Genomic DNA, 26,633 nt, shown 5'->3' on the forward strand with positions numbered 1-26,633 from the left:
CCAGTTAGTCCCACTCCCTGGCTGTTCCTGCTGGTTTGGTATTAACCAAGTTGCTTTGAATTTCAGGATCCAAGTCATTGATGTAAATTAGAAACTGGCGGTGGTCTCTGCACTGAGCTCTGGAGCACCCTTCTCAATACTTTAACCCTCCAACACTCTGACGTTACCCCTTATAATAAGACTGATGGGTCTGTAGTTGTCCTTGTCTATTTTGTCATCCTTTTTTGAATATGGGGCACCACGTTCATCTGTTACCAATCTACTGGTACCTCCCTTATAATTGTCAGTGCCACATAAATCTCTTCACTAGTATCTCTCAACACTGGAATAAAAACCATGTAACCATGGGAATTTTTATTTGTTAGCCCTTTCAGCTTCAATCTCATTTATATTGAAGTCTTGAATTGTGCCTTGGTATTTTCTTTTTGGGAGAGGCAGGTTATTTGTGTCTTCCCTTTGAGGAAGTAATCATTCATAATATTTACGATATTGCGCTCTTCACTGTCAAGCCCACTCATATAAACTTTGAAATAGTCTTGGGGCAATTATTTATTGACATATTTAGGTTAAATCTGAAAACAGTAATAATCTCAATTGTTAAAGACATACAAAAAATAATAGTTCATTTGTAGTGATAATATCCAGGTCTTGCCACTCTGCATCCCAGGGATGAGGGACTTCAGTTTTGTGGAAAGACTAGAGAAGGTGGGATTGTTCTCTTTTACAGCAGTGAATGTTAAGGGAAGATTTAATAGAGGTGTTCACAATTATGAGGGGTTTGATAGAGTAAATAAGGAGAAACTGTTTCGACTGCCAGGTGAGTTGGTAACCAGAGAGCACAGATTTAAGATAATTGGCAAAAGAACGAGAGGGGAGATGAGCATTTTTTTTTACATAGCGAGTTATGATCTGGAATGCACTGCCTGGAAGGGTGGTGTCAGCAGAGTCAATAGTAAGTTTCAAGGGAAAGAGCATGGTAGTGGGACTATTTGGATAGCTCTTTATAAAAGCCGGCACAGCACAATGGGCTGAGTGGCCTCCTTCTGTGCTGTTTTATTCTACAAGTTTTAAACGGAGAGTCTCATTTATCTGATCTTTCTAAAACCAAATGGTGGAAAGAACTAAATAAAAAAGAGCTTCCCCTGCCAATAAAAGCAATGTCCTAATGAGGGCTGCTAACTTGGATGTGTTCTGTAGTCCATAGTGTAAGAAAACAACAATGGTAAAATTAGTTCTGCTAATTAATCTTTCTCACAAAACTGAGCTCAATAACCCTTTCAAGCCAGCACTGACATCAGCACTCAATGTTTTAAACAAAACTTCCAAAAATAAAGTGAAATGGATAAAACAACAGCAACCTGTATTTATTTTGCGCCTTTAACTTAGTAAAGTGTCCCAATGCACTTCAGGAGCATTATCAAAGAAAATTTGACACCGAGCCACATAAGGAAAAATTAAGGCAGGTGACCAAAAGCTTGGTCAAAGAGGTAGGTTTTAAGGAGCGTCTCAAAGGAGGAAAGAGAGGTAGAGAGGTTTAGAGAGGGAATGTCAGAGCTTGGGGCCGAGGCAGCTGAAGGCACGGCCACCAATAGTTGAGTGATTAAAATCGGGGATGCTCAAGAGGCCAAAATTAGAGGAGGGCAGCTATCTCGGGGAGATTAGAGATAGGGAGGGGTGAGGCCATGGAGGGATTTGGAAACCAGGATGAGAATTATTAAATTGAGGCGTTGATTAACCGGGAGACAATGTAGGTCAGCGAGCACAGGCGATTATCAAAATCCACGACAACGCCTTGGACAACGTGGACCACTTTCCATACCTCGGGAGCCTACTGTCAAAAAAGGCAGATGTCGACGACTAAATCCAACACCGCCTTCAGTGTGCCAGTGCAGCCTTCGGTCGCCTGAGGAAGAGAGTGTTTGAAGACCAGGACCTCAAACCCGGCACTAAGCTCATGGTCTACAGAGCAGCAGTGATACCTGTCCTGCTGTATGCCTCAGAGACATAGACCATGTACAGCAGGCACCTCAAAGCACTGGAGAGGTACCACCAACGCTGCCTCCGCAAGATCCTGCAAATCCATTGGCAGGATAGGCGCACCAACATCAGTGTTCTCGCTCAGGCCAACATCCCCAGCATCGAAGCTTTGACCACGCTCGATCAGCTCCGATGGACGGGTCACATTGTCCGCATGCCCGATACGAGACTCTCAAAACAAGCGCTCTACTCGGAGCTCCGGCATGGCAAGAGAGCTCCAGGTGGGCAGAGAAAATGCTTCAAGGACACCCTCAAAGCCTCCTTGAAAAAGTGTAACATCCCCATCGACACCTGGGAATCCCTGGCCTAAGACCGCACAAAGTGGAGGAGAAGCATCTGGGAAGGTGCCAAGCACCTCGAGTTTCTTCGCCGGGAGCAAGCGCAGGCAGCGCAAGGAGTGCACGTCAACCCAAGCACCCCACCCACCTGCCCCTTCAACCACCGTCTGCCCCACCTGTGACAGAGACTGTAGGTCCCGCATTGGACTAATACCTGCGAACTCATTTTTAATGTGGAAGCAAGTCATCCTCTGTTCCGAGGGACTGCCTAAGAAGGAGAAGAAGAAGGATGGGTGAATGGGACTTGGTGCAAGTTAGGACTCGGGCAGCTGAGTTTTGGATGACCTCCAGTTTAAGTAGGGTAGAATGTGGGAGGCCAGCCAGGAGTGTGTTGGAATAGTCAAGTCTAGAGGTGATAAAGGCATGGATGAGGGTTTCAGCAGCAGATGAGCTGAGGCAGGGGCAAAGACTGCTGATGTGTCGGACGTGTGGTCTTTCGGACGAGACATTAAAAAAGGTCCTGTCTGCCTTCTCAGATGGACGTAAAAGATCTGATGGTACTATTTCAAAGAAGAGCAGGGGAGTTCCCTCCGACATCCTGGCTAATATATATCCCTCGACCAACATCACTTAAAATAAATAAATAAATAAATAAATAAATAAATAAAATAATTTAAAAAAAATAAGATTATCTGGTCATTATCACATTGCTGGTTGTGTGACCTTGCTGTGTGCAAATTGGCTGCTGGGTTTCTTACATTATACCAGTCGCTACACTTCAAAAGTACTTCATTGGTTGTAAAGATCTTTGGAACATCCTGAGGTCATGAAAGACGCTAAATAAATGCAAGTCTTTCTTTAAGGCAAGAAGAAATTTATATGTTGTGAATCTGGAGCAACGTTAACTTTTTTTTCTTGGTTGAAAATGCTTTTGTGTGTCCATCAGGGCATGTCCTGTTTTGTTTCCACCCTTCTATCTATCTCTTGTATGTATCAGTGGTATTTCTTTGAGAAGTAATGTGATCTCATAATTACACTACAGTAAGACTTATGTTATCCAGATATGCAATTAGCCATGAACCAAACTGGCAAGAGTTGGGGATTTGGGTTGGGTCAGATTGTACAAAATTCATTGAAAAAGTACCCTGCATTGGCTGTATAATATCAGATCTTTATTGTACAGTTTCATCTAGAATGACTGACTGACTGGTTGAAGCATGCTGCACAAAATCATTTGGTTGAGGTTCATGTAGGTAATATGTTAAATCAGTGGGGTCTGTTAGCTGCTGGGCTGTCAAATCAAGTAGGGTGAGGTTTGGATTAAGTTGAATCGCATTGGCTGAGGTCATGAGACCAACTGGAGTCAGGGCTGCCAGACTTTATAGGTACTTTTGCATAATTGCTGATTACTGCATCAATTTGGCAGGTGGTGAGGAGGTAGAAGAAAAAAAGCTTAAAATATTGGTTCAGTGCCTTCCACCAAATTGGCTAAAATAAATTAAGCCTCTGATTTTCACAGTACTATATTCAACATGGATGATAAACAAAAGGGGACAATACCTAAATGCAAGCATGTTTCAGGAATTGAAAAGAGAATTGAAATTTTGAATCAATTTGAATCATAACTGTTCCATTGTCGTGGATTGTGCAAGAACATGGGTATAGCCAGAACATTGTTTATGATATAACAACAGAAAATGCTGGAAACACTCAGCAGGCCAGGCAGCATCTGTGGAGAGAGAAACAGAGTTAACGTTTTAGGTCGGTGAATCTTTGGTTTGTAAGTCAATGGAAATAAAAAGCTTTGTTGAGCTCGATACATATTCCTCAGCAGAAACCTTGAAAAGAAATATGACAGGCTAAATATTTTCTTGAACAACCAGACAGAGGTGCAAGTGGTGGTGACTGCAGAGGTTTGTGGGGAATTGTGCGTGGGAAACGTTCAAGACAAAAAGTTGTGTCTGCCTTCTGTGATCTTGGTTCAGATAATGCATCAAACTCGCAGATTAAATAGAATGCTGATCATGTTTGCAATGTGGCTCTACTGAAAATAACTTCCAGCCACAGCTTTTGTCCTAAAGTAAAAAGTTTCTGATTAAGGGCACAACTCAAATAAGGAGCGGATAACATTCATTGGCTATAGCTGTGCCAGCGATATTCGCGAGTTGTGATTTGCCTGCCTATGAAAGGAAAATAAACTGTTCTTTCAAGGGAATTGAAGTGCGGTTTGTGTAGAATCCAATAACCAGTCATCAATGTAAATGGGATTTTATTTTTATCCCCTGGTTTCACACAAGTTTGCCCCTACTGTTTGTAACTACCTCAGGGCTTGAAAATAGTTTTAATGTTAGATAATGCACTTTCACATCCTGGTGAAAGTATCTCAATTAGGGATGCTAATCAGAATTTTTGTTGTGCACTTGCTACCAATCTGACATCTGGTTCAGCCTACAGACTGGGGTGTTATCTAGTACCTGAAGTGACACTATAGGAAGGCGGTATTGAATAAACTTCTCTCAGAGGAGCATTTCATGCTATAATTTTGGGCTGCTCCTGCTTGCAGCCTGGTGGAGCCATAACCCTGGTCCATTGCTGGTGAAACTTTGAAGGAGGTGAGTGGCAGCCACCACTTTTTTGGCTTGAGGGAAGATGAGGAAATCATGGTCTTCAAGGAGGCTGTGCTCACTGGAAAAAGTGTCTGCAAAGCAGCTGTACGTGCTACTGAAAAGGCTAAGGACGCTATCAAGAAACAAGGGCATAGGATATAGTGACTTGTTGAAGTTGCTTGTATATGAGAAAATAAAATGAAAAATTGCAGCGTCAATACATGGTGACCCCACCCACCTTTACTCTTGATACCGCTCCTAATTCTATGGACTAATTTTTCAATGTATCTTCTTGAATTCTACAATTGTGAACAAAATTATATAATAATCTAGGCTAAGTAATATGACAGCCTGGGTAGATTCAACCTATAGCCAATGGATGGAATAACTAGATCTGTTTATGATGACAGATCTACATAACGCCCTTGTAGCTCGCTATAAAAGTAAGCAGGTGACAGTTGCATGTGTTAGCAATATTTTGACGAAGCCATTGTCTTCGGTTCATGCCATAAACTCCATTTCCTTTTTACTGATGCACTCTCTCCTCGGCAACTGTCTAAAGCTGACCCAGTCTGTTCGCAATCTTGGTGTCATATTTCATCACGAATTGAGCTTCCTACCTCATATCTGTTCTATCACTAAGACTGCCCATTTCCACCTTCATAATATCGCCCGTCTCTGCCCTTACCTCAACTTATCTGCTGCAACCCTCATCCATGTTTTTATCGCCTCTAGACTTGACTATTCCAACGCACTCCGAGCCGGCCTCCCTAGTTCTACCCTTCATAAACTTGAGGTCATCCAAAACTCTGCCGCCCGTGTGCTAACTCGCACCAAGTCCCACTCCCCCATCTCCCCTGTGCTCGCTGGCCTACATTGGCTCCCAGTTAAGCAACTCCTCAATTTTTATATTCTCATCCTGTTTTCAAATCCTTCCATGGCCACACCCCTCCTTATCTCTGTCATCATCTCCAGCCCTATAATCCCCCTAGACCTCTGCACTCCACCTAGTCCACCCTTTTGAACATCCCCGTTGGCAGTCATGCTTTCAGCTGCCTAGACACTAAGCTCTGGAATTCCCTCCCTAAATCTCCCGCCTCTCCACTTCTCTTTCCTCCTTTAAGACGTTCCTTAAAACCTCCCTCTTTGACCAAGCTTTTGGTCATCTGCCCTAACATCTTATATGGCTCGGTGTCAATTTTTTTTTATATAACACTCCTGTGAAGCGCCATGGGATGTTTTATTACGTTAAAGGCACTATATAAATATAAGTTGCTGCTGTTGTATTATATTTTGGGGTTTCTTCTCTCGTTTTATTTCAGGTTCAACCTCTGAGCACATCATAAATGAGCCCTTGCTCCCTAAACCAAAGTGCGTTGTTAACTGGTAATTTGTAATGAGACCAGGGAATAGAAAATCCTTGTAACTGAATTTTGGCTTACTAGTATATCATGTGATCTTCTTTGACTTTGAAAGGTGGTCACATCAACAATTTGTTGAACTGTGACTTGTGCAACAAGCTGCCAAATCTATTTATTAAGCAGTAAATGAATAAGTAAACGGAAGCAATGACATACCATTTTAAAAATTCAATCTTGGGATGTTTGTGTCACTGACGAGGCTGCCATTTATTGCCCATCCCTAGTTGCCCTTGAGAAGGTGGTGGTGGGCTGCCTTCTTGAACCGCTGCAGTCCATGTGGTGAAGGTGCTTCCATGCTGTTGGGTAGGAAGTTCCAGAATTTTGACCCAGCATTGATGAAGGAATGGTGATACATGTCCAAGTTGTGATGGTGTGTGACTTGGAAGAGAACTTGGAGGTGATGGTGTTCCCATGCACCATGGTGTCCCCTTGTCCTTCTGGGTGGTAGCAGTCACAAGTTTGGGAAGTGCTGCTGAAGAAGTCTTGGAGAGTTCCTGCAGTGCCTCCGGTAGTGAGTACACACTGCAGCCACGGTATGTCAGTGGTGGAGGGGTGGATATTTAGGTTTTTGGCTGAAGTAACAATCAAGCAGACTGTTTTGCCTTGGATGGTATGGAGCTTCTTGAGTGTTGCAGCTGCACCCATCCAGGCAAGTGGAGAGTATTCCATCACACTCCTGACTTGCACCTTGTACAAAATGGACAGGCTTTGGGAAGTCAGGAGATGAGCCACTCGCCACAGAACACGCAGCTCCAGTTGCCACAGCATTTATGTGGCTTGTCCAGTTAAGTTATTGGTCAGTGGTGACCCCATGGATGTTGGTAGGGGACTTGGCGATGGTAATACCATTGAATGTCATGTGGAGGTGGTTAGGCTCTCTTGTTGTAGATAGTCTTTGCCTGGCATTTGAGTAAGGTGAATGTTACCTGCCACTTATCTCCCCAAGCCTGGATGTTGACCAGGTCTTCCTGCATGTGGGTACGGACTGCTTCATTATCTGAGGAGTTGCGAATGGGGCTGAATACTGCAATCATAAGCAAACAGCTCCATTTCTGACTTGGCAAGGGAGGGAAGCTCATTGATGAAGCAGCTGAAGATAATTGGGCCTAGAATGATGTCCTGAGGAACTCCTGCAGTGATGTCCTGGGGCTGAGAGGATTGGAAGAAAAAAGGAGGGCACAGTACTCAGTGACTGTTACTGAACTTGTGGGCGGGAGACTGAAAGAAATCTGGAAGTGATCATAGACTCAACACTAACAGTTTCCAGTCATTGCAGAGCAGCAATCAACAAAGCAAATAGAATGCCGAGCTATATTGCCAATTTAGTAGAATTTGAGGCTTTCATGCTGAAGATGTATACTGCTCTAGTCAGGCCACATCTTGAGTTAAACAAGAGTAATTCTGTTCTGATCACTAAGTTAGAAGGAAGAATTCAAGTCCTGGAAGCAGTACAAATAAAGGGAATCTGGCTGAGCTGTAGACTGTTATGAGATAGGCCAGGCTGTTTAGCATTGAAATTAGATGAATTTGAAAGAACCTTAGAGGTATGTAAGCTGATAAATAGAAAATATTAATCCAAAGCACCATTTCAAATTAAAACACAACTGCAGGACAAGGGTAGATCATAGAAAGAGTGATTAAAACCTGGAGTGGGCTTCTCGGTAAAGTAGTGCAGGCAAAAACTCTGGATCCATTGAAGAAGCAGTTGGATGCCGTAATGCTGAGACTGTAAGATTCTGTAGAGGCATAAGCTAGATGGTCTGCATCATGTGATCTTTGTGAAATAAAATTTTGATTTTCAGTAGTCCAAGTGCTGTTCTAATTGCACAGCTGATTTTGTTTATTCGTTAAAACCGTTTATATCGAATGTTTGGCCTTTCCCTCCCCCCCCCCCCCCCCCCCTTTTTGCAATACCCCATCCACACAGGCATATTTATTCTCTCCGAAATGCCTTGCACTATTTCCCAGCAGAGGGGGATGTGCACGTCGTCTGCTTTCTGGTCTGTAACCAATGCCTGAGATTGACTCATCTGTATGCCCTTTTCCTCCTCCATTCACTGTTTCTGCCAATGACACAGATGAGCTAAGAAACTTGCTGTGTGCGAAGCTGCATGGTGCAGGGTGTTGGTACACTGAGGCACTGCATGACTGCGACACCTAAACTGTTAATCGTTACTAATCCTCGGATGTTTCAAGTTTATCTCGTTAGTTAGCTGATCAGAAATTCAGTGCTGTTTTCCCCGACCACCACTCTTTTTCTTTTGCATAATCAATCAATTCTCTGCGAACACGATAACAGAAGTCTTAATTGCACGAGTCTCGCATTGATTCCTTGGATGTCAGCAAGCTTTTACTATGACTTTAAAAAGTGGCAATGTCAAAGTATTTCTGGAAAAATCTGAGTGGTGATGATAAATTTCTTTAAATGGACTGGCTTTGTGGTATACCATGATCGTTTCCAGAGTCAGGAAATTTAATTCATGGGAGAACTGTAAAAAGTTGCATAAAAAGTGCAGTTTTAATTGTCTCTTGATATACAGCACATCTTTTCACTTGGATTTGCATACAGTCCTGATAAGTGCGTTAAGTAATTCCCTTCTGTCTCTTCACTGGAATTAATTACTAACTAATTGCTAACACTGAGCAGTTACTGCCCAATCCTGCTTCACTTAGGATCCTTATCAATTAAAATACTTGTCACACTCTAATTGCACAAGTGGTACAGTAAGTAAGGGCAAAGAGCCCGTCTTTAGTTTAGCAAGTGAAATATAAAGTCTAGCGATTTGTTGGTGACTTCTGCATTTAACTTGATATAAGCCTTGGTTGCAAAGTGACAAAATATTTAATTTAGAATAATCCAACTAGTAGCAAAGTGATGTCTTATTTCATATTTCTGAAACAGTTGCCCAAACAAAAAGTGTAAAGAACAGAACTTGGAAGTGGTTTGGCATCTGCATTATTACTGTAATGAACTTGAGTAGGAATGCTTGAGATTTCTTTTTGATGTTTTTGGTAGGCATACTTGTGTACGTGTTGTTTACAATGAAAATTGTATAAACGCCACTCCCACCCCCTCAAAAAAAAAAAAAAAAAAAAAAAAAAAAGTTAGTCTGATAATTTTTTTGTTCTTGCATTGTGGCACGACTGCATTTATTGCCCATCCCTAGTTTGCCCTATGCGGTTGGTGGTGGGCCTTCTTGGACTACTGCAGCCCCTGTATTGACAATGCTTCCACATTCTGTTTTCAATATAGCAAATGCTCAGTGCATGCGTCATGTAACATTTAAATAGCACTATATATTAAAAAGAGAGAAAACGGTATAGGCTGATGTACTTTACTGGATGCAAAATGTAATAGTCTGACTTAGTTGAATTTCTTCATCATTTTACAGCTTCTCAGTGTCACTGCTAAATGCTTTAATGACTCATCAATTATTTCAAAATGGAACCAAAGAACTGCATGCCATTTGAAATCATAGAATCATAGAATGGTTATAGCACGGAAGAAGGCCGTTGAGCCCGTGCCGGCTCTCTGCAAGAGCACTTCAACCAGTCCCACTCCCCCGCCCTTTCCCCGTAGCCCTGCAAATTTTTTCTTTCAGGTACTTATCCAATTCCCTTTTGAAAGTCGTGATTGAGTCTGCCTCCACCACCCTTTCAAGCGGTGCATTCCAGATCCTAACCACTCGCTGCTTAAAAAAGCTTTTTCTCATGTCGCCTTTGGTTCTTTTGCCAATCACCTTAAATCTGTGTTCTCTGGTTCTCGACCCCTCTGCCAATGGTAACAGTTTCTCTCTATCTACTCTGTCCAGACCCCTCATGATTTTGAACACCTCTATCAAATCTCCTCTCAACCTTCTCTGCTCTAAAAAGAACAGCCCCAGCTTCTCCAGTCTATCCACATAGCTGAAGTCCCTCATCCCTGGAATCATTCTCGTAAATCTTTTCTGCACCCTCTCCAAGACCTTCACATCCTTCCTAAAGTGCGGTGCCCAGAATTGGACACAATACTCCAGTTGACGCTGAACCAGTGTTTTATACAAGTTCATCATAATTTCTACGCTTTTGTACTCTTATCTCTATTCATGAAGCCCAGGATCCTGTAGGATCTTAAGTTTTTTTAACTGCTTTCTCAACCTGCCCTGCCACCTTAAATGATTTGTGCACATATACCCCTCTGTTCATGTGCACCCTTTAGGATTGTACCCTTTAGTTTATATTTCCTCTCCTCATTCTTTCCACCAAAATGTATCACTTTGCATTTCTCTGCGTTAAATTTCATCTGCCACGTGTCCGCCTATTCCACCAGCCTGTCTATGGCCTCTTGAAGTCTATCACTCTCCTCCTCACTGTTCACTATACTTCCAAGTTTTGTGTCATCTGCAAATTTTGAAATTGTGCCCTGTACACCCATGTCCAAGTCATTAATATATATCAAGAAAAGCAGTGGTCCTAGAACCGACCCTTGTGGAACACCACTGTATACAGGAAACTTTGTTATATCCGGCACCGACGGGACCGAGCTGTTGCCGATCTATCAAAACTGCCGGACATACAAAGTTAATGTTGAAGCATACGGAGGTTTTCATCTCCGTATCTGACAACAAACACTGTTGCTTAGCAACAGCTTGTAAACAGTCGGCCCGTACCTTGGAAGAGTCTCTGTAGCTTAGCAACAGCTTCAGAGAGACTTTCCAGAGCCCAACTGTTGAAAACAAAGCCACGAGAAGAAAAAAAACCTAACAAAACGGCTCCTGATTTCTGCTGGTAGATCGAGGTTTTCGGACATACAACCTCCGGATAAACCAAAGTTTCCTGTATCTTCCTCCAGTCCGAAAAACAACTGTTCCCCACTACTCTCTGTTTCCTGTCACTTAGCCAATTTCGTATCTGTTGCGTCCGTGTATAATAAGACACAGACTGCGGAGAACGGTAAACAGGTGTTTACTCAATGTGGCTCACACTGCAACTGAGTGTACAGATTACTACTCGGTGCTATATACAGGTGTGGTCACTGCCGGTACTGCAGTATACATGAGCTGTAAAACATAGCTCCCCCCCTTAAAGGTATATACATTACAATTCCTCCCCTTTTAGATTAACAGTATCATAACACTCATTTAACAATTAAATATCGAACTAATTACAATTAACACTTTTAACATGCAACATTAGCTGAAAATAGTCTATTTCTATATTCAGTCTTTGGGGAGGCTTCCTGATCCTTTCTGGATAGCGCCTTTCCCAAGTGTCTTGCTCTTGGTGCGGAGGCGATTCTGGCCCCCTGTCGTCGGTTGGTTCATCAGCTTCCGATGCTACTGTTTCTGGGGTAGATGCGACCTATACGTCGGGTTTATCACCAGGTACGTATGGGCGAGGCATGGGGTTGACTTGTTCCTGTGACTCTAGGATCTGGTCAGCATGACGTCTCACGATGCTCTCCCCAACGTCCACTGTGTACACTAGTGGGCCCTGCCGTGTGCATATCGTTCCTGGCTGCCATTTTTCTGTTCGGTAGTCGCGGGCCAAGACTGGTTGCCCTACATTGAAGTTCCTTGTTGGCTTCTCATGGATGTGCTGGAATTGCTTACTCTCAACATCTCTTCGGACGTTTGGTCTGAGCAAATCCAGGCGAGATCTTAACCTTTGGTTAAAGAACATCATGGCTGGGGCCTGGTTGGTGACTGCATGTGTCGCATTCTGGTAGGCGAACAGGAAATTGTCCACCTTGTGCTGCAGCGGAATGTTGTCATTGTACATAGCCTTTATTGCCTTCTTAAAGGTTTGTGGCTGGATGATACGGGGCGGATGTGTAATGCCTTACCCCATTCTTTGTCAAGAACCTCCGGAACTCTTCGGACACAAACTGTGGTCCGTTGTCGGAGCAAATCTGTTCTGGCAAGCCATTCCTGGCAAAAATGGTCCGTAGGACTGCAATAGTTTTCTCCGTGGTGGTGGAGGACATTTTGAGTGTGCATCCACGGCTATTAAAAACATTGAGTCCATGAATGGACCAGCAAAATCAATATGCACCCGTTGCCATGGAGATGAGGGCCACTCCCATGGGTGTAGAGGGGCCTGTGGTGGTGCATTTTGGACTTTCTGGCATCCTGAGCAGCTCTTGGTCAGGTCCTCGATTTGTTTATCGATTCCCGGCCACCACCACCACAAGCCCTGGCTAGGCTTTTCATTTTTACCCCTCCCAGATGACCCTCATGAAGCTCATTGAGCACTCTATCCCTTAACTTGGGTGGAATTACCACTCGGGATCCACACATCAAGGTCCCCCGGCACACTGACAGCTGTTCTCTTCTTCTCGAGAATGCTGGCAACAGTGAGTCGCCATGTGCTGGCCATCCCTTCACCGTCAAATCATATACCCGAGACAGTGTCGGGTCATTTCGGGTTTCCTTTTCGATACAAGTGTTAGTTACCGGTAGGTATTCAACTATAGTCGAATGGAATATTTTGACAGGATCCACTGCTGGTGCTTCCTCCGCAGTAGGCAGTGGCAGGCGTGATAACCCATCAGCACTTCCATGCTGTTTCGTGCCCTTATATTCAATCTCATAGTGGTGCGCCCCTAGAAAAAGTGACCATCTTTGTAGTCGTTGCGCAGTCATCACCGGAACGCCCTCCTTCGGATTAAAAATGGAGACAAGAGGCTGGTGATCAGTCAGCAAGGTGAATTTCTGCCCGTGCAGATAGTGATTGAACTTTTTCACTCCCCACACTAGGCTGAGGGCCTCCCTGTCAATCTGGGCGTAGTTATGCTCGGCTGAGGTTAGTGATCGTGACGCAAAGGCTATTGGCCTCTCTGAGCTGTCCGAGAATTTGTGCGACAGCACCGCTCCAATGCCGTAGGGTGACGCATCACATGCCATCCGAATTGGTAATGCTGGGTTGTAATGGGCCAATACCTCTTTCGATGTGATTAGTGTTTTGCTCTTCTGGAAAGCTCGTCTACATTCGTCACTCCACTTCCATGGCACCCCAGTTTGCAGTAGGGTGTTCAGTGGGTGTAGTATTGTAGACAAATTTGGCAAGAACTTATGGTAGTAGTTTACCAGCCCGAGGAACGACCTCAGTTGTGACACATTTTCCGGTGCTGGAGCCTTGACTACTGCCTCAATCTTCTCTGGGGACTTATGTAACCCCTCTTTATCGATAACGTGGCCACAATACGAGATCTGTTTTCTTAAAAAAAACTCGCATTTGGGGCGGTTAGCTCGGAGCCCATATTCCTGCAATCTAGTGAGCACCTGCTCCAGGTTGGCAAGGTGATCACTGTCATTTTCGCCCGTGACCAGGATGTCGTCCAAATAACACTGGGTCCCTGGGATCCCTTGCACGACTTGTTCCAGTGCCCTCTGCCAAATAGCCGGAGCTGATGCTACCCCGAATCCCAGCCGGTTGTATTGGTAGAGACCTTTATGGGTGTAGATTGTGAGGTATTTTTTTTTATGCTTCTTCTACCTCCATTTGCAGATACGCCTGGGCCAGATCAATCTTGGTGAAGCGTTTCCCTGCAGATAGCGAGGCGAAAATATCTTCAATCCGCGGAAGTGGATATTGTACGGTGTGAAGGACCGGGTTCACTGTTACCTTAAAGTCCCCACAGATGCGAACCTTCCTTGGTTCCCCAGGCGTGCTGCTCAACGACCTTTTTCATCACGGGGACGATGGGCGTAGCCCACTCGCTCCAGTCTACCATGGACAGTACACCTGAACGTTCCAGACTCTCCAGCTCTGCTTCGACGGCTGGGCGGATCGCACAAGGTACCGGTCTGGCCTTAAAAAATTTTGGGCTTGCGTTTTCTTCAATTTTAATCGTCGCTGTCATGTCTTTTAGTGTTCCGAGTCCTTGCTGGAACACTTCTTGCGCGTCAGTTAGGATCTTTGACAGTCCCCCAGGTGTGACGTCGTCATCCTTTTTGTCAGCCACAGTCAGTGCCTGTATGGAATGCCAATCCAGTTGTATTTTCCGGATCCATTCACGTCCCAGTAATGGTGGTCCTCCATCTTGCAATACATACAGGTCTAGTTTTGGTGTTTCCATACCGTTCTATATAACGGTCACCCTTATTTTTCCTTTGGGGTAGACTTTCTGCCCCATGTACGTCTTCAAAATAATTTTTGTGTCTCTCAAGGGTATGTGTGAGAATAGCCGCTCGTAGTCCCGTCGGTTTATGACTGTTGGGGCTGATCCTGTGTCCAATTCCATCTTTACCTGGACTCCTGCTATCTTGAGAGTGACCCACATGGTTCGGTGATCCTCCGTTGTGATCACATTATGTAGTTTCAGACAACTCAGTTCCCTGCTTTCGGAGTCGATATCACTCTTTTGTTCGTCTGAACTATTCTCCGTCATCTTATGTACCACCTTGTACTTTCCTTTGGTAGGTTTCTTATTGCTGGTTTTCTTTCCCGACCTGCAGACTCGTGCTGTGTGTCCTACTTTTCCACACTGTCTGCACACTTTGTCTTTGAACCAGCAATCATTCTGGTCGTGTGTTGTTCTGCCGCAGCGATAGCACTTCTCTGTTCCATATGACATTTTGTTTGTGCCATATTCTTGCGGTCTCTGTTGTATCTCTGCAGCGCCCCGTGCTGCTGCTTCATATGATACCACAATGCTGAAAGCCTTTTCCAGCGTAAGGTCCTTTTCAGATAAAAGCCGTTTCTGGGTTCCTTCACTTTGAAGCCCACACACACACTTGTCCCTTAAGGTATCTGCCAGTCCCGCTCCAAACTGGCAGTGTTTCGATAGTTTGCGCAGTTCTGTTAAAGAATCAGCATTGCTTTCATCCTTATGCTGGTTCCGTTTTTGAAACTTGAATCTTTCTGCTATCAGCAGCGGTGTGGGGTTTAAATGTTCCTTTAGTATCATTACTATGTCTTCAAAACTCTTTTCCATTGGCTTCGTTGGGGTTACTAGATTTCGTAATAAACCATACGTCTTTGCACCCATTAATTTTAACAATACCGACGCTTTCTTGTCATCTGACACCTCATTTGCCTTGCAGTACACCTCTATTCGTTTGACATATGTAGTCCAATCTTCGACTTCATTGTCAAATGCAGTGATACTGCCACTCTTCGGCATTTTGGGTGTGGTTTAAAATGGCGTCTCCCAATGGCTTAAAATGGGGTCTCCCGCGCTTTCCTTGCTCCCCCGCTGCTGCCAACGCTGCTCCCGGCGGTTCTTGTGGCAATGGCGGCGCCCTGTAGGTTTTGCGCGCTTCTCCTGCGCTGCTGCCAACGCCGCTCTCGGCGGTCCTCGTGGCAATGGCGGCGCCTCGCGGATTTCTGCGCGTCTCTCTCTCCCTTTCTCCGATGCTGCTCGGCCCCTGAACACCGGCTGCGCCCTGTGCACTCTGCCCTCTCTCTCCCCCGTCGACGCTGCTCGGCCCTCTGCTGTGCCGCTCGGTCGGGCTCTAGCCCGCCGCTGTCCGGGAAGGGTCTGCGCACTACCTGTTGCCAGCCCGTTTCGCTGGACCACCTCGACTGGAAAGCCAAGCCTGGCTCTCGACAGCCTCCCCCGCAATTCCCGAGTCTCTGCTGGATGACTGGGCGGTTGCCCGTGGTCGACGCCCGAGTCTCTGGCCTTGACCTCCAATCCACTGATCTCCAGGAACGAATCCCCGGGAGGTGATGCAGAGTTGCAGGTAGGTTCAAACCTGCCTCGTCGCCAATGTTGCGTCCGTGTATAATAAGACACAGACTGCGGAGAGCGGTACAACAGGTGTTTACTCAACGTGGCTCACACTGCAACTGATCTGTACAGATTACTACTCGGTGCTATATACAGGTGTGGTCACTGCCGGTACTGCAGTATACATGAGCTGTAAAACATAGTTCCCCCCCCACAAAGGTATATACATTACAGTATCCATGCTGCCACTGTCCCTTTTATTCCATGGGCTTCAACTTTGCTGGCAAGCCTATTATGTGGCACTTTGTCGAACGCCTTTTGGAAATTCATGTACACCACATCAACCGCATTGCCCTCATCAACCCTCTCTGTTACCTCATCGAAAAACTCGATCAAGTTGGTTGAACACGATTTGCCTTTAACAAATCCGTGCTGGCTTTCCTTAATTAATCCACACTTGTCCAAGTGACTGTTAATTTTGTCCCTGCTTCTTGTTTCTAAAGGCTTCCCCACTACCAAGGTTAAACTGACTGGCTTATAGTTGCTGGGTTTATCCTTACACCCTTTTTTGAACAAGGGTGTAACATTTGCATTTCTCCAGTCCTCTGGCACCACCCCAGTTTCTAAGGAGGATTGGAAGATTATGGCCAGTACCTCCGCGATTTCTTCCTTCACCTCCCTCCGTGTCCTAGGGTGCATCCCATCCGGTCCTGGTGACTTAACTACTTTAAGTACAGCCAGCCTTACTAGTACCTCGTCTTTATCAATTTTTATCCCATTCAGTATCTCCTCTACCTCCTCCTTCATTATGTCCGTGGCAGCATTTTCCTTGGTGAAGACAGATGGAAAGTACTCATTTAATACCTCAGCCATACCCTCTGCCTCCATGCGTAGGTGTCCTTTTGTGGTCCTTAATCGGCCCCACCCTACCTGTTTATTATTTATATGCCTATAGAAGCCTTTTGGATTATGTTTTATGTTAGCTGCCAATCTATTCTCATACCTTCTCTTTGCCCCTCTTATTTTCCTTTTCACTTCTCCTCTGAACTTTATTTAGCCTGATTCTCAAATGTATTCTCGACCAGACATCTGTCATACACGCTCCTTTCTTGCTTCATGTTACTCTCTATCTCTTTTGTTATCCAGGGAGTTCTGACTTTAGTTGCCTTACTTTCCCCCCTAGTGGGAATGTACCTTGACTCTACCCGAACTATTTCCTCTTTAAAGGCAGCCCATTGTTCTACTACAGTTTTGCCTGCCAATCTTTGATTCCAATTTACCCGGGCCAGATCTGTTCTCACCCCACTGAAATTGGCCTTCCTCCAATTAAGTATTTTACTCTAGATTGCTCCCTGTCCTTTTCCATAGCTAGTCATACTATGATCACTGTTCCCTAAATGTTCACCTGCTGACACTTGCTCCACTTGACCTACCTCATTCCCCAGAACCAGATCCAGCAATGCCTCCTTCCCCGTTGGGCCAGAAACATACTGATCAAGAAAGTTCTCCTGAACACACTTCAGAAATTCTTCTCCCTCCCTGCCCTTTACGCTATTACTATCCCAACCTATATTAGGATAGTTGAAGTCCCCCATTATCACTACTCTATAGTTCTTGCACCTCTCTGTAATTTCTCTGAAAATTTGCTCCTCCATATTTTTTCCACTGGTTGATGGCCTATAGAATACACCTAGTAGTACACCTAATGTTCCTTTTAAGCCCCGTGGCTGTGCAGCTCTCGTGACTTTCCCCGCAGCTGGCTCAGCAGCTTTTCAATGAGCAAAACCGAGCATGCGCGGTATTCTGAATGGGCCATGCACCCAAAAAAAAATGAATGGGTACATTGATTGTGGGGCTGGAGGAGATTGCAGAGATAGGGAGGGCCAAGGACATGGAGGGTCTTGAAAACAAGGATGAGAATTTTAAAATTGAGGCGTTGCTTAACCGGGAGGGAGTGTGACAGTATCTGAGCAGAGGGAACGTGGGGGCCAGGAAGGGAATTTAATGTGAATGTGGTAAAGGGTGCAGGAAATGGTTCTCGTGAGTTTGGAGAGGACATGGAGGGAGATGGGAGAGAAGTTAGAAAGGGACGCAGGTTCTGGACTAGGGCGGGGGGAGGTTTTGCTTTATGGACAAAGGAGGAAACAGCCGAGGCATCTGAGTATTATTGAAAGTACTGAGCATTGATCATCTGAATAATCGACTCTCAATTACAGCTTGACATTTCCGCAGCGACACTGATTAAGGACAGATGGCTGTGTACCACATTTAGGCCAAATCATTTTCAGTGCAGTATTAAAGCTGTATAAGTTATGAATTTTCACTGGCTCTATTTCTGCCCCTCCTCCGCCACATGATTTTTTTTATCCAGGACTATGGAACAGCCTGAACTGTGGAATGATAGTGGCAGGCCGTTGTGGATTGTGCCACCTGGCAACAATAAGGGGGCTGGTGCTTTGCACACATAATAAGCCTTCTGTAATGTGTAGTGATGTTTAAGTGATGGATTTTATTTTAGATTTTCAGGACTGTGGCTCAGGTAGCTTGGTACTTCTCCAGACTTAGGCAGAGGAAAATGCCACTCAGTGATTTGTATGCATGCCATAGGTGCTTTACTAGTAACAATAACAGTTTCAGTCAGGAAGAGAGCTTCCATCCATCTATCCCACCTATTCACAGTGTTCCCGTAATGCATTTCTAATAACCCAGAATCGCATGTATGTGAATATGTAGAGTGTGCGGATGAGCAGTGGGGATTTGCTACAGTAAGTGGTAAGAACTGATTCTTGCTGCTAGCAGCAAGAACTGTGCTTGTCTGTTGTAGAGACCCCCTCTCCCTTCTGAGAAAACATGGGAGTGAATCTAAGGTACTACCAAGTCCTGCGTGAGTTCTCTGGCATGTGAGTGTATGATGAGAAGATGTGTAAAAGTGCACTTGTCCAGCTGCAGTCTTTCCAATAATTGATGGAATGGAATTGATGCATTTTGAGTTCTGGACAAAATGCTAGGTTTGAAGAATTGTAGCTGGGCTACCTCAGTGACGTCGGAGGAAAGTGACGTCGGAGGAAATTGATAGCATCATTGATGTGTCATGGGACTGAAGGGGATTTGGCATGCAAGAGACAGTGGCATAAACCGCTCACTAGAGTGGTTACCTATACACACCTGTCTTGGGAAAGCAGGCAGCTATTGATATTGAGTTGTTTACTTACTTGCACTTGCCTTTTCAAAGGTGGTTTCGTGTGACACTCTAATCTAACAGATTTGCTTAATTGTACAGAAATATAACTGGCTAGCCTTCTAAACTGAAGTCACTGATGTGACCTTGGCACAAACAAAACTGTCCTCTCATAAGAGTATGTTATGCTGTGTACAGCTGCTTGTACCTTAGTGACCAGAATTAGTATTTACAGTTTATTTCCTATTTTTGAAAAATCCTGCAAGTGTTTTTTTTGGAATAGCATTGTTGAAGTAGAAATTCTTTCAAGCATTCAGAATACTGATGTATGCTGGTTGTTATTGTAGGTATATGATGATTATTGATGGCAAGAATGAAGTGTACATGATTGACCGAGATAATTCGGTCTTTCATGTAGCAAACCTGGAGTTTCCTCTTCGGAAAGATCTTCGTATTCATCTGACTAACACGTTACTGGATGGGGTAAGAGAGCTTTTTACTTTAAGTGACTTTATTTTAGACAAAAAAAGACACGTTACTGCTGATTTCTCCTTACTGTCATTTATTCTCGCTTAAAGGAAATGAAAGTAAGGGAAAGGATGTGTGTGAAATAAAGGACACCCCAAAGCGCCTTATAGTCAATGAAGTACTTTTGAAGTTACTATTGTAATATAGGGGAAATTTGTGCACAGCAAGGTCCCACAAGTAGCAGTGCGATACATGATCGGACAATCTGTTCCGGTGATTTTGGTTTAGGGATAAATATTGATCAGGACACGGGGATAACTCCCCTGCTCCTCTTCGAAATAGTGCCATGAAATCTTTTACTTCCACCTGAGAGAGCAGACGGGGCCTCAGTTTAACGTCTCATCCGAAAGGCAGCACCTCCAACAGTGCAGCACTCCCTCAGCGCTGCACTAGAGTGTCCGCCTAGATTTTTATGCTCAAGTCTCTGGAGTGGGACTTGAACCCACAACCTTCTGACTCGGAGGCGAGAGTGCTACCCACTGAGCCACAGCTGACACTTTCTGTATAATTTTCATATTAACTTTTTGTCACATACAAGTTTTTGCAGCAATTTCTCAATGTCCATGTAATCAATGATCATCATAGAGTATGCACTTTAATTTGAAAAAAGTCATTCTAATAACTGTCTCATTGAAATTAGCCTCATCTTGAAATATTTGAGGAAAACATTTCTTTTGGAGTAACTAAATTTTACTGTGTGATTAGAAAGAGAAAGCACTTTCTTTTATATAACACCTTATTGTGTTTTTCAGGATGCCCCAAAGCTGGATAACTACTTTTGAAATGCAGTCACTGTTAAAAAGGCAAAGTCCCACAAACAGCAATGAGATAAATGCCCAGTTGATCTGTTTTTGGTTGTGCTGGTTGAGAGGAATGATGGCTAGGACACAGATAATTCTATGCTCTTCTTTGAATAGTGCCATGGAATCTTTCTCATTCACCTGAATCATCAGATGGGCACAAGGTTCAATAATTTATCCGATGGATGGCACCTCTGCCAATGCAGCACTCCCTCAGTACTGCATACAGTTTAGATTATAATGGTAATTTTCCAAGGCTGAGAGCAATGTTCCCTTTAAGCAGTGCGGCCCCGCAGCTCTCTGGACCTCCCGTGCAGTCAGCTCACTGGTTTTTCAATGCGAAAAACTGCGCTTGCGCAGCATTTTGAATGGGCCGCACAGCCCCATAAAAGGGCCGCGCATCCCCAAAAATAATTAACGGAAACATTGGTTGAGAGGTTGGAAGATCATTCTTTGTGTTCAAGTCCTGGTGTGGATCTTGAGCACTCAATCTTCAGAATTTAGTCACCAATTAAAATGGGAAAGTTAAGTCAGTGGTATAATTTTGTATGCTTTTTCCTGCACAATGTGCATAACCTTAAATTTATTTTCATTAAAAGATTGCAGATCTGCATGAGCTTGAAACCACTCCGAAGCTGCCCGAATGGGTTAATCGGTACAGGCAGCGCCCGGAGCAGCGCAAAACTATGCAGATCAGAGTTTCAAGGTTCAAATTCCTGGTCTCTGCTGAGTTAGCTAATCTCCGAGAAGGGGAGGAAATTAGAAAAAAAAACACAGCTGGATGAAAAACTTTTTTACTCTGGGTTGCAGAGCTTGAGCCGATGTATTCTGACTCTTGTGTCTGAGTGAAGAACAAACTTTTTAACTAGAGCGAAGAGTACCATGCAGTTCAGTACTTGGCAGTTATATGTGGTGTAACTGAAGTTATGGCTCAATTGGAAAGCTGACAAAATTGAAATGTCAACATGACTCAATTTGTGTGGGGTGTAAACGTGCTGTAGCTACTGGCTTGTATATTATTGGAAATGAAAGTAATATGTGAACAGCAGCAGGTGGCACAGATGGGATGGTTGTTGGATCTGACCCTTTCCAAAAATCACTGCACTAATGTTTGTAATGAATACAGAGTGAAAGGTAGATCATATGTTACCAGTAGAGAAACAGACACATTTTTTCTTTTTAGGTTTAATTTTTCTGCGTGTGTGAATATTGAAGTATTCAACCCAATTGCCCTATGATCTGATTTTTTAAGTGTTCCAAGGGGGAAAAAAATCTTTTGCCAGGTTATAATGGTGATCACATTTTTGAAGTTCATACTGAGATCATTCCAGCCCTGAGTGCTGTTAGTTTTGTCCTTAATATTTTTTCTGTTTGGTATGCAGAATAAAAACATGAGGCTCATCCAGTTGTACTGCTCATTGAAACACCTGGATGCAGTGTTATGACGTGGTAGGTTGCAGGTTCAGTCCCCTACTCTGCTGACATACATGTCAGAGGGCATGCTGACTATTTCCTTGGAAGAAGGAGAGAAAGAAGAGCTGGATAAGTTGATCTCTGGCCCAGAGTTGTGTTGATGGAGGCTGAGTGCAGGATTTAAATATCAGTGAAGTCCTTGGTGGGATACTGGAGGAATGCACTGTCTTACCTAGTTGATTACTGTTATCCGCTGCTGTGTAGAACAACATAGGAGTGTGATAAGAATGGTGCAGTACATTGCTGCTGCTTTGAAACTTCCAATAAGAACAGGCTTGTGCTGCGTTTCATATTGCAGAGCCATTTCAAAATGCCAACAATTTATAATACTTTAGGCTTCCATTTGTTTGCAATTAGCAGTGCCAGAGCAATAGACAGCTTCATAATCAACTTTATTTTCTGACCACTGAACCTTCATGGTTGGATGGAGAAGATCATAACAGTACGATTGGGGAATCACATTATTAACGCGTGAAACTGGGCAAATCGTTCAACTCATTAGTTGCAAGAAAAATACATTTGCATTGTTACTCCAGTGCTATTGCCTCCGAGCACGCTGGTGAAAACTACCTCCTTAGATTGGTCTCTGCCTCACTAAGATAAATGCAATATTAAGGAAGAAAGTATTAGTAGGGAATACTTTGAAAATATGGTATTTCTCAGGGGAAAAAAACTATTTGGGTTTGAATCCCCTCACAAGAATTGGTGTAAATGTGACTCTTTCACCCTCCCAACTGCGAATTTTCTTCCTCTTCATTTAGCACGTTCCTCGATAGTTCGGCTGAGATTCAGAATTCACTGTGTGACAGATAATGCACAAATTAACATATATCAGTCTGCTATTTGTAGTGCAATATTTGGTGCAGCAATGCACTTCATTACTGGGCTGCCCCTTTCATTATATATTTCCTTTATTAGGCTCAAAGAATGCCCACTTGATGGAAAACTTAACTGCATAGCTGCTGAAACTTGTTTACTGTTAAGCCAATTGGTAGATTCACATTTGTGAGCAATTCTGAATTACAGTGACCAGTTACAGTTTAATGATGAGATGCCAGTGCCCCCTTGCTCCATTTTAGGAGCTGCTCGTTATTTAAAAAAAAAAAATGAATGGGAAGACATAGTTTTTGATTTGAACAGCTCCTGTTGTTCAGGTAGACATAAGAAATCCCATGGCACTATTTTGAAGAAGAGCAGGGGCGTTATCCGTGGTGTCCTAGCCAATATTTATCCCTCAATCAACATCACTAACAGATTATCTGGTAATTGTTACATTGCTGTTTGTGGGCGCTTGGTGTGCACAATTTGGCTTCACATTTCCTACATTACAACAGTGACTACACTTCAAAAAAGGATGTCCTGAGGCCATGAAAGGTGCTATAGAAATGCAAGTCTTTCTTTCTCTTAATGATCAGTAACAGATAAGAGAAGAGTGTGTTGCAAGAGAACATTGTAAAATCAGTGTCATGTGGTCTGCATTAATATGAGTTGGTCGTAGCTCAATATAGTAAGCTGGCTGTAAGGCGGATGACATTTGATCAGTTAATTTTTGCATACGTAAACTTGAATGTCTTGGTTGAATTTCTACCAAATTTTTAAATGTCAACTTGTTTTCCTTTTTTTTTTGTTGCTAGGAAATGATCATTGACAAAGTAAATGGACAGCCTGTTCCTCGTTATTTGATATACGACATAGTAAAATTTAGTGTAAGTATCAGTTTTGTTATCCGATTATTCCTTTAATGCCACTGTTACTTGTTTCTTAGTGTGGTCAGATGACAGAATTCAGTTACGATTTATGCCGCTGTGTTGATTTTAATGAGTTGAGCATAAAGAGGATTTCAGGGTGGAAAAGCAGTTGAAATGCATTAAATTTGCTTAATACCTTCTAGTGTGCTTGTTTTATCTTTCACATGTGCAAGTGAAGACAGTTAGTTGAGACCGTAGAGTCACTATTCCGCGATGAACAATCACAACCTGAAAAACTGAAGTACGAGCATGAGAAATGTGCATGTTGAGCTGCCTCGAATCATCTGCTGTGCTGTTTCTCCAACAATTGGTTTACATAAATTAGCACTTTTGTCTGGGAGCATGGCAATGATCTAGATTGTAGAGGACTGTGGCTCAAGGGAAGGACATGTTGGTGACCTTGAGGTGATTGAGGGCTGGGCTGGATGTGACGGTCTGGACTGTAAGATAATTTAGCCTGATCTCATTAGAAATTACTTGGGGAGGGCAAGTGTTCATGCATACATTTTTGGGCCTCAGAGATCAAAACTTGGCTTTGCTGGTTGACGTATAAATGGGCCTTGTTGTAAGGTAATCAAAGTTTAAAAAAAAATTAACATTTGATATGCAATAATTTTCTAAAATGCTGTAAAATATCAGTCAAAAAAATTCAATCGTCGTGAAAATTGATGCTAAAATTGTCATTCTTGGAGATCTATTTATAAATACTGTAGCAGTATTAAATGTTTGCCAGTATTTTCCAAAATTCAAGTGATTATACAATACCCATCTCAACAAATAGCTTTTAAGTACCCATAAATGAAAATATTTGATTAGATCAGAACATTAAATGCTGTTTTGGCTGTCATGTGATTAAGTGATGCTCTGGGAACTATCAAAGATTTATTTAACATTTTGCGTTGGTCAACTTAGTGATTAGTTGTTTATGCACTTACAAAAATTAGAGTTGAAGAAGCATCTTCTGTTCCTGCAAAAGGTGCAGCTAAGGCTTAGAAGAATGGTGATGAGTGCAATAAAAAGTCAAGAGCGTGTGGTTTTCGAGTTCTTGTTTTTGCGAAAATTGAAAATTACGAATGTGTTCTTGACAGATGTGGAACAGATTGCAGATGGACTTGGTAGGACCTCTTTGAAAATGTGCCATGAGGTTATTACTCCTTCCAATCCCAGCTCTAGGAATGAGATAGAGAGAGGGTATAGATTACTGTGCTGTCCATCTCTGAGATGCCTTTCGGTCTCTGCACATTTTCTTTCTTTTTCCTTCACTTTTTTTTCTCTTGGTTCTTCTTGTAACATTATACTGTAGCTCACAGTCAAGCAGCATTTATATTGGCAATGTTTTGATTCCAGGAAGCTAGTGTCCCTGAATCGGCTCCTCAAAGTCTATGAGCTGGGTCTGTGAGTGTGTGACCAGGATAAGTGAGCTAGGTTTAGCAGTGTAAATGATGAGAGCCGATTCATCAACACTGGCCCCAGAAGCTGAATTAAAATAGCACCAAGTACAGGTTAGTCATTGCCAGTTCCATGCTGCGTACTCCCTAGCCCTCTCCCCATGGGCCAGGGTGATGTAGCTGTTATGATCATGACATCCAGCACAGCAGTAACAGGTTTTGTTTTTTATGTCACAATAACATGAAGTAAATGTGATTTTTAAGGAAAAACAGTGTTGAAAAAGTCTGTAAGAAAATGTGCTAAGACTAGTTCTAATTTTATTTCAGAAACCTTTCAAATGCCAGCCTTGGCTCATTGTTAGCACTCTCACATCAGCCTTAGCTGAGTGGTAGCATTCCTGCTTTGAGTCCGAAGGTCATGGGTTCAAGCCGCACTCCAGAGACTTGAGCACATAATCATGGCTGGCACTTCAGTGCTGTACTGAGGGAGTGCTACTCTGTCGGCATTGCCGTCATTTGGATGAGACATTAAACCAAAGCCCTGTCTGCCCTCTTGGGTGGATGTATAAGTTTGCATGGCTCTATTCGAAGAAGAGCAGTGGAATTCCCCTGGTGTCCTGGCTAAAATTTATCTCACAAACAATACCACCAGTAACAGATTATCTAGTGTGAGCTATGGGGGTGGTTTGTGGTGGATGGACGGTATGTGGCCACCAGATGGAGACAAAGTCCCCCCCTCACTCCAATTCAGGTGAAGGCCACACCCACCTCCAACACACCTGAGGCAAATCTACCCATTAGCTTAGGAGTTCAAAAGGCAAACTAATGCATCCCTTCAGGGCCAGTGCCTGAGGAGAGGGCCAGGACAGGACAGGACAGGACAGGACCGGACCGGACCAGTACCTGAGGAGAAAGCCAAGACTGCTGTTGAAAACCAGCTTGCAGCTGCCACAGAGAGGTCTACTATTGAACCCGGGTGGAATATTATTTAGTTCTGAGAGCCTGATGTGATCCCTGGACCGGCTGAGAAAGATCCAGTGGTAAAGTAACCCTGGCTTATTGTTTTTTTGGAGGAAATTGATTTAAGGACTGCCTTCCTAACCACCCGGGGCAGGTGATGGTTTTGTTAATTTTTTTTTGAGTGTCGTATGTTTTTTTGGATTTTGACAGACGTGAACCTTTTGCCCCGTTATCTAAAAATAAAACGCAGCTAACTGCTGTATTTCATTTACCAATCTTGTGACTCTGCTTGTGTCCTCCACCACCGCCCCCCCCCCCCCCCCCGCATCAACACACCCTTCGGTCTAGGTGGTGGTTGATTACACTCGTCATTTATCTCATTACTATTTGTGGGACCTTGCTGTGTGCAACGTTTAGCTACATTACAACAGTGACAGTACACTTCAAAAGTACACCATTGGCAATGAAGTATTTTGGAAGGTCCCAAGTACGTGAACAATGCAAGTTCCTTTTTGTTCGATTTAATTTGACTATCAAGATGTTGGCTTTGAGCACAGATTG

At 43.6% G+C, this 26,633-nt stretch overlaps 1 protein-coding gene across 2 annotated transcripts in view; it reads left to right on the forward strand.

Annotated features, from left to right (window-relative positions):
* Positions 1–26,633, forward strand: part of rngtt (RNA guanylyltransferase and 5'-phosphatase) — a 440,634-nt gene that overhangs the window by 109,098 nt on the left and 304,903 nt on the right. For both annotated transcript variants that reach the window (XM_085997644.1, XM_085997645.1), the window contains 2 exons: positions 19,523–19,658; positions 23,611–23,682. In XM_085997644.1, coding sequence (XP_085853770.1) covers positions 19,523–19,658; positions 23,611–23,682 — 208 coding nt within the window. The remainder of the gene's footprint in view (positions 1–19,522; positions 19,659–23,610; positions 23,683–26,633) is intronic.

This window comes from Somniosus microcephalus, chromosome 9 (assembly GCF_052327205.1).
Source record: "Somniosus microcephalus isolate GS21.2 chromosome 9, FLI_Smic_1.0, whole genome shotgun sequence".
NCBI classification, from domain to species: domain Eukaryota; kingdom Metazoa; phylum Chordata; class Chondrichthyes; order Squaliformes; family Somniosidae; genus Somniosus; species Somniosus microcephalus.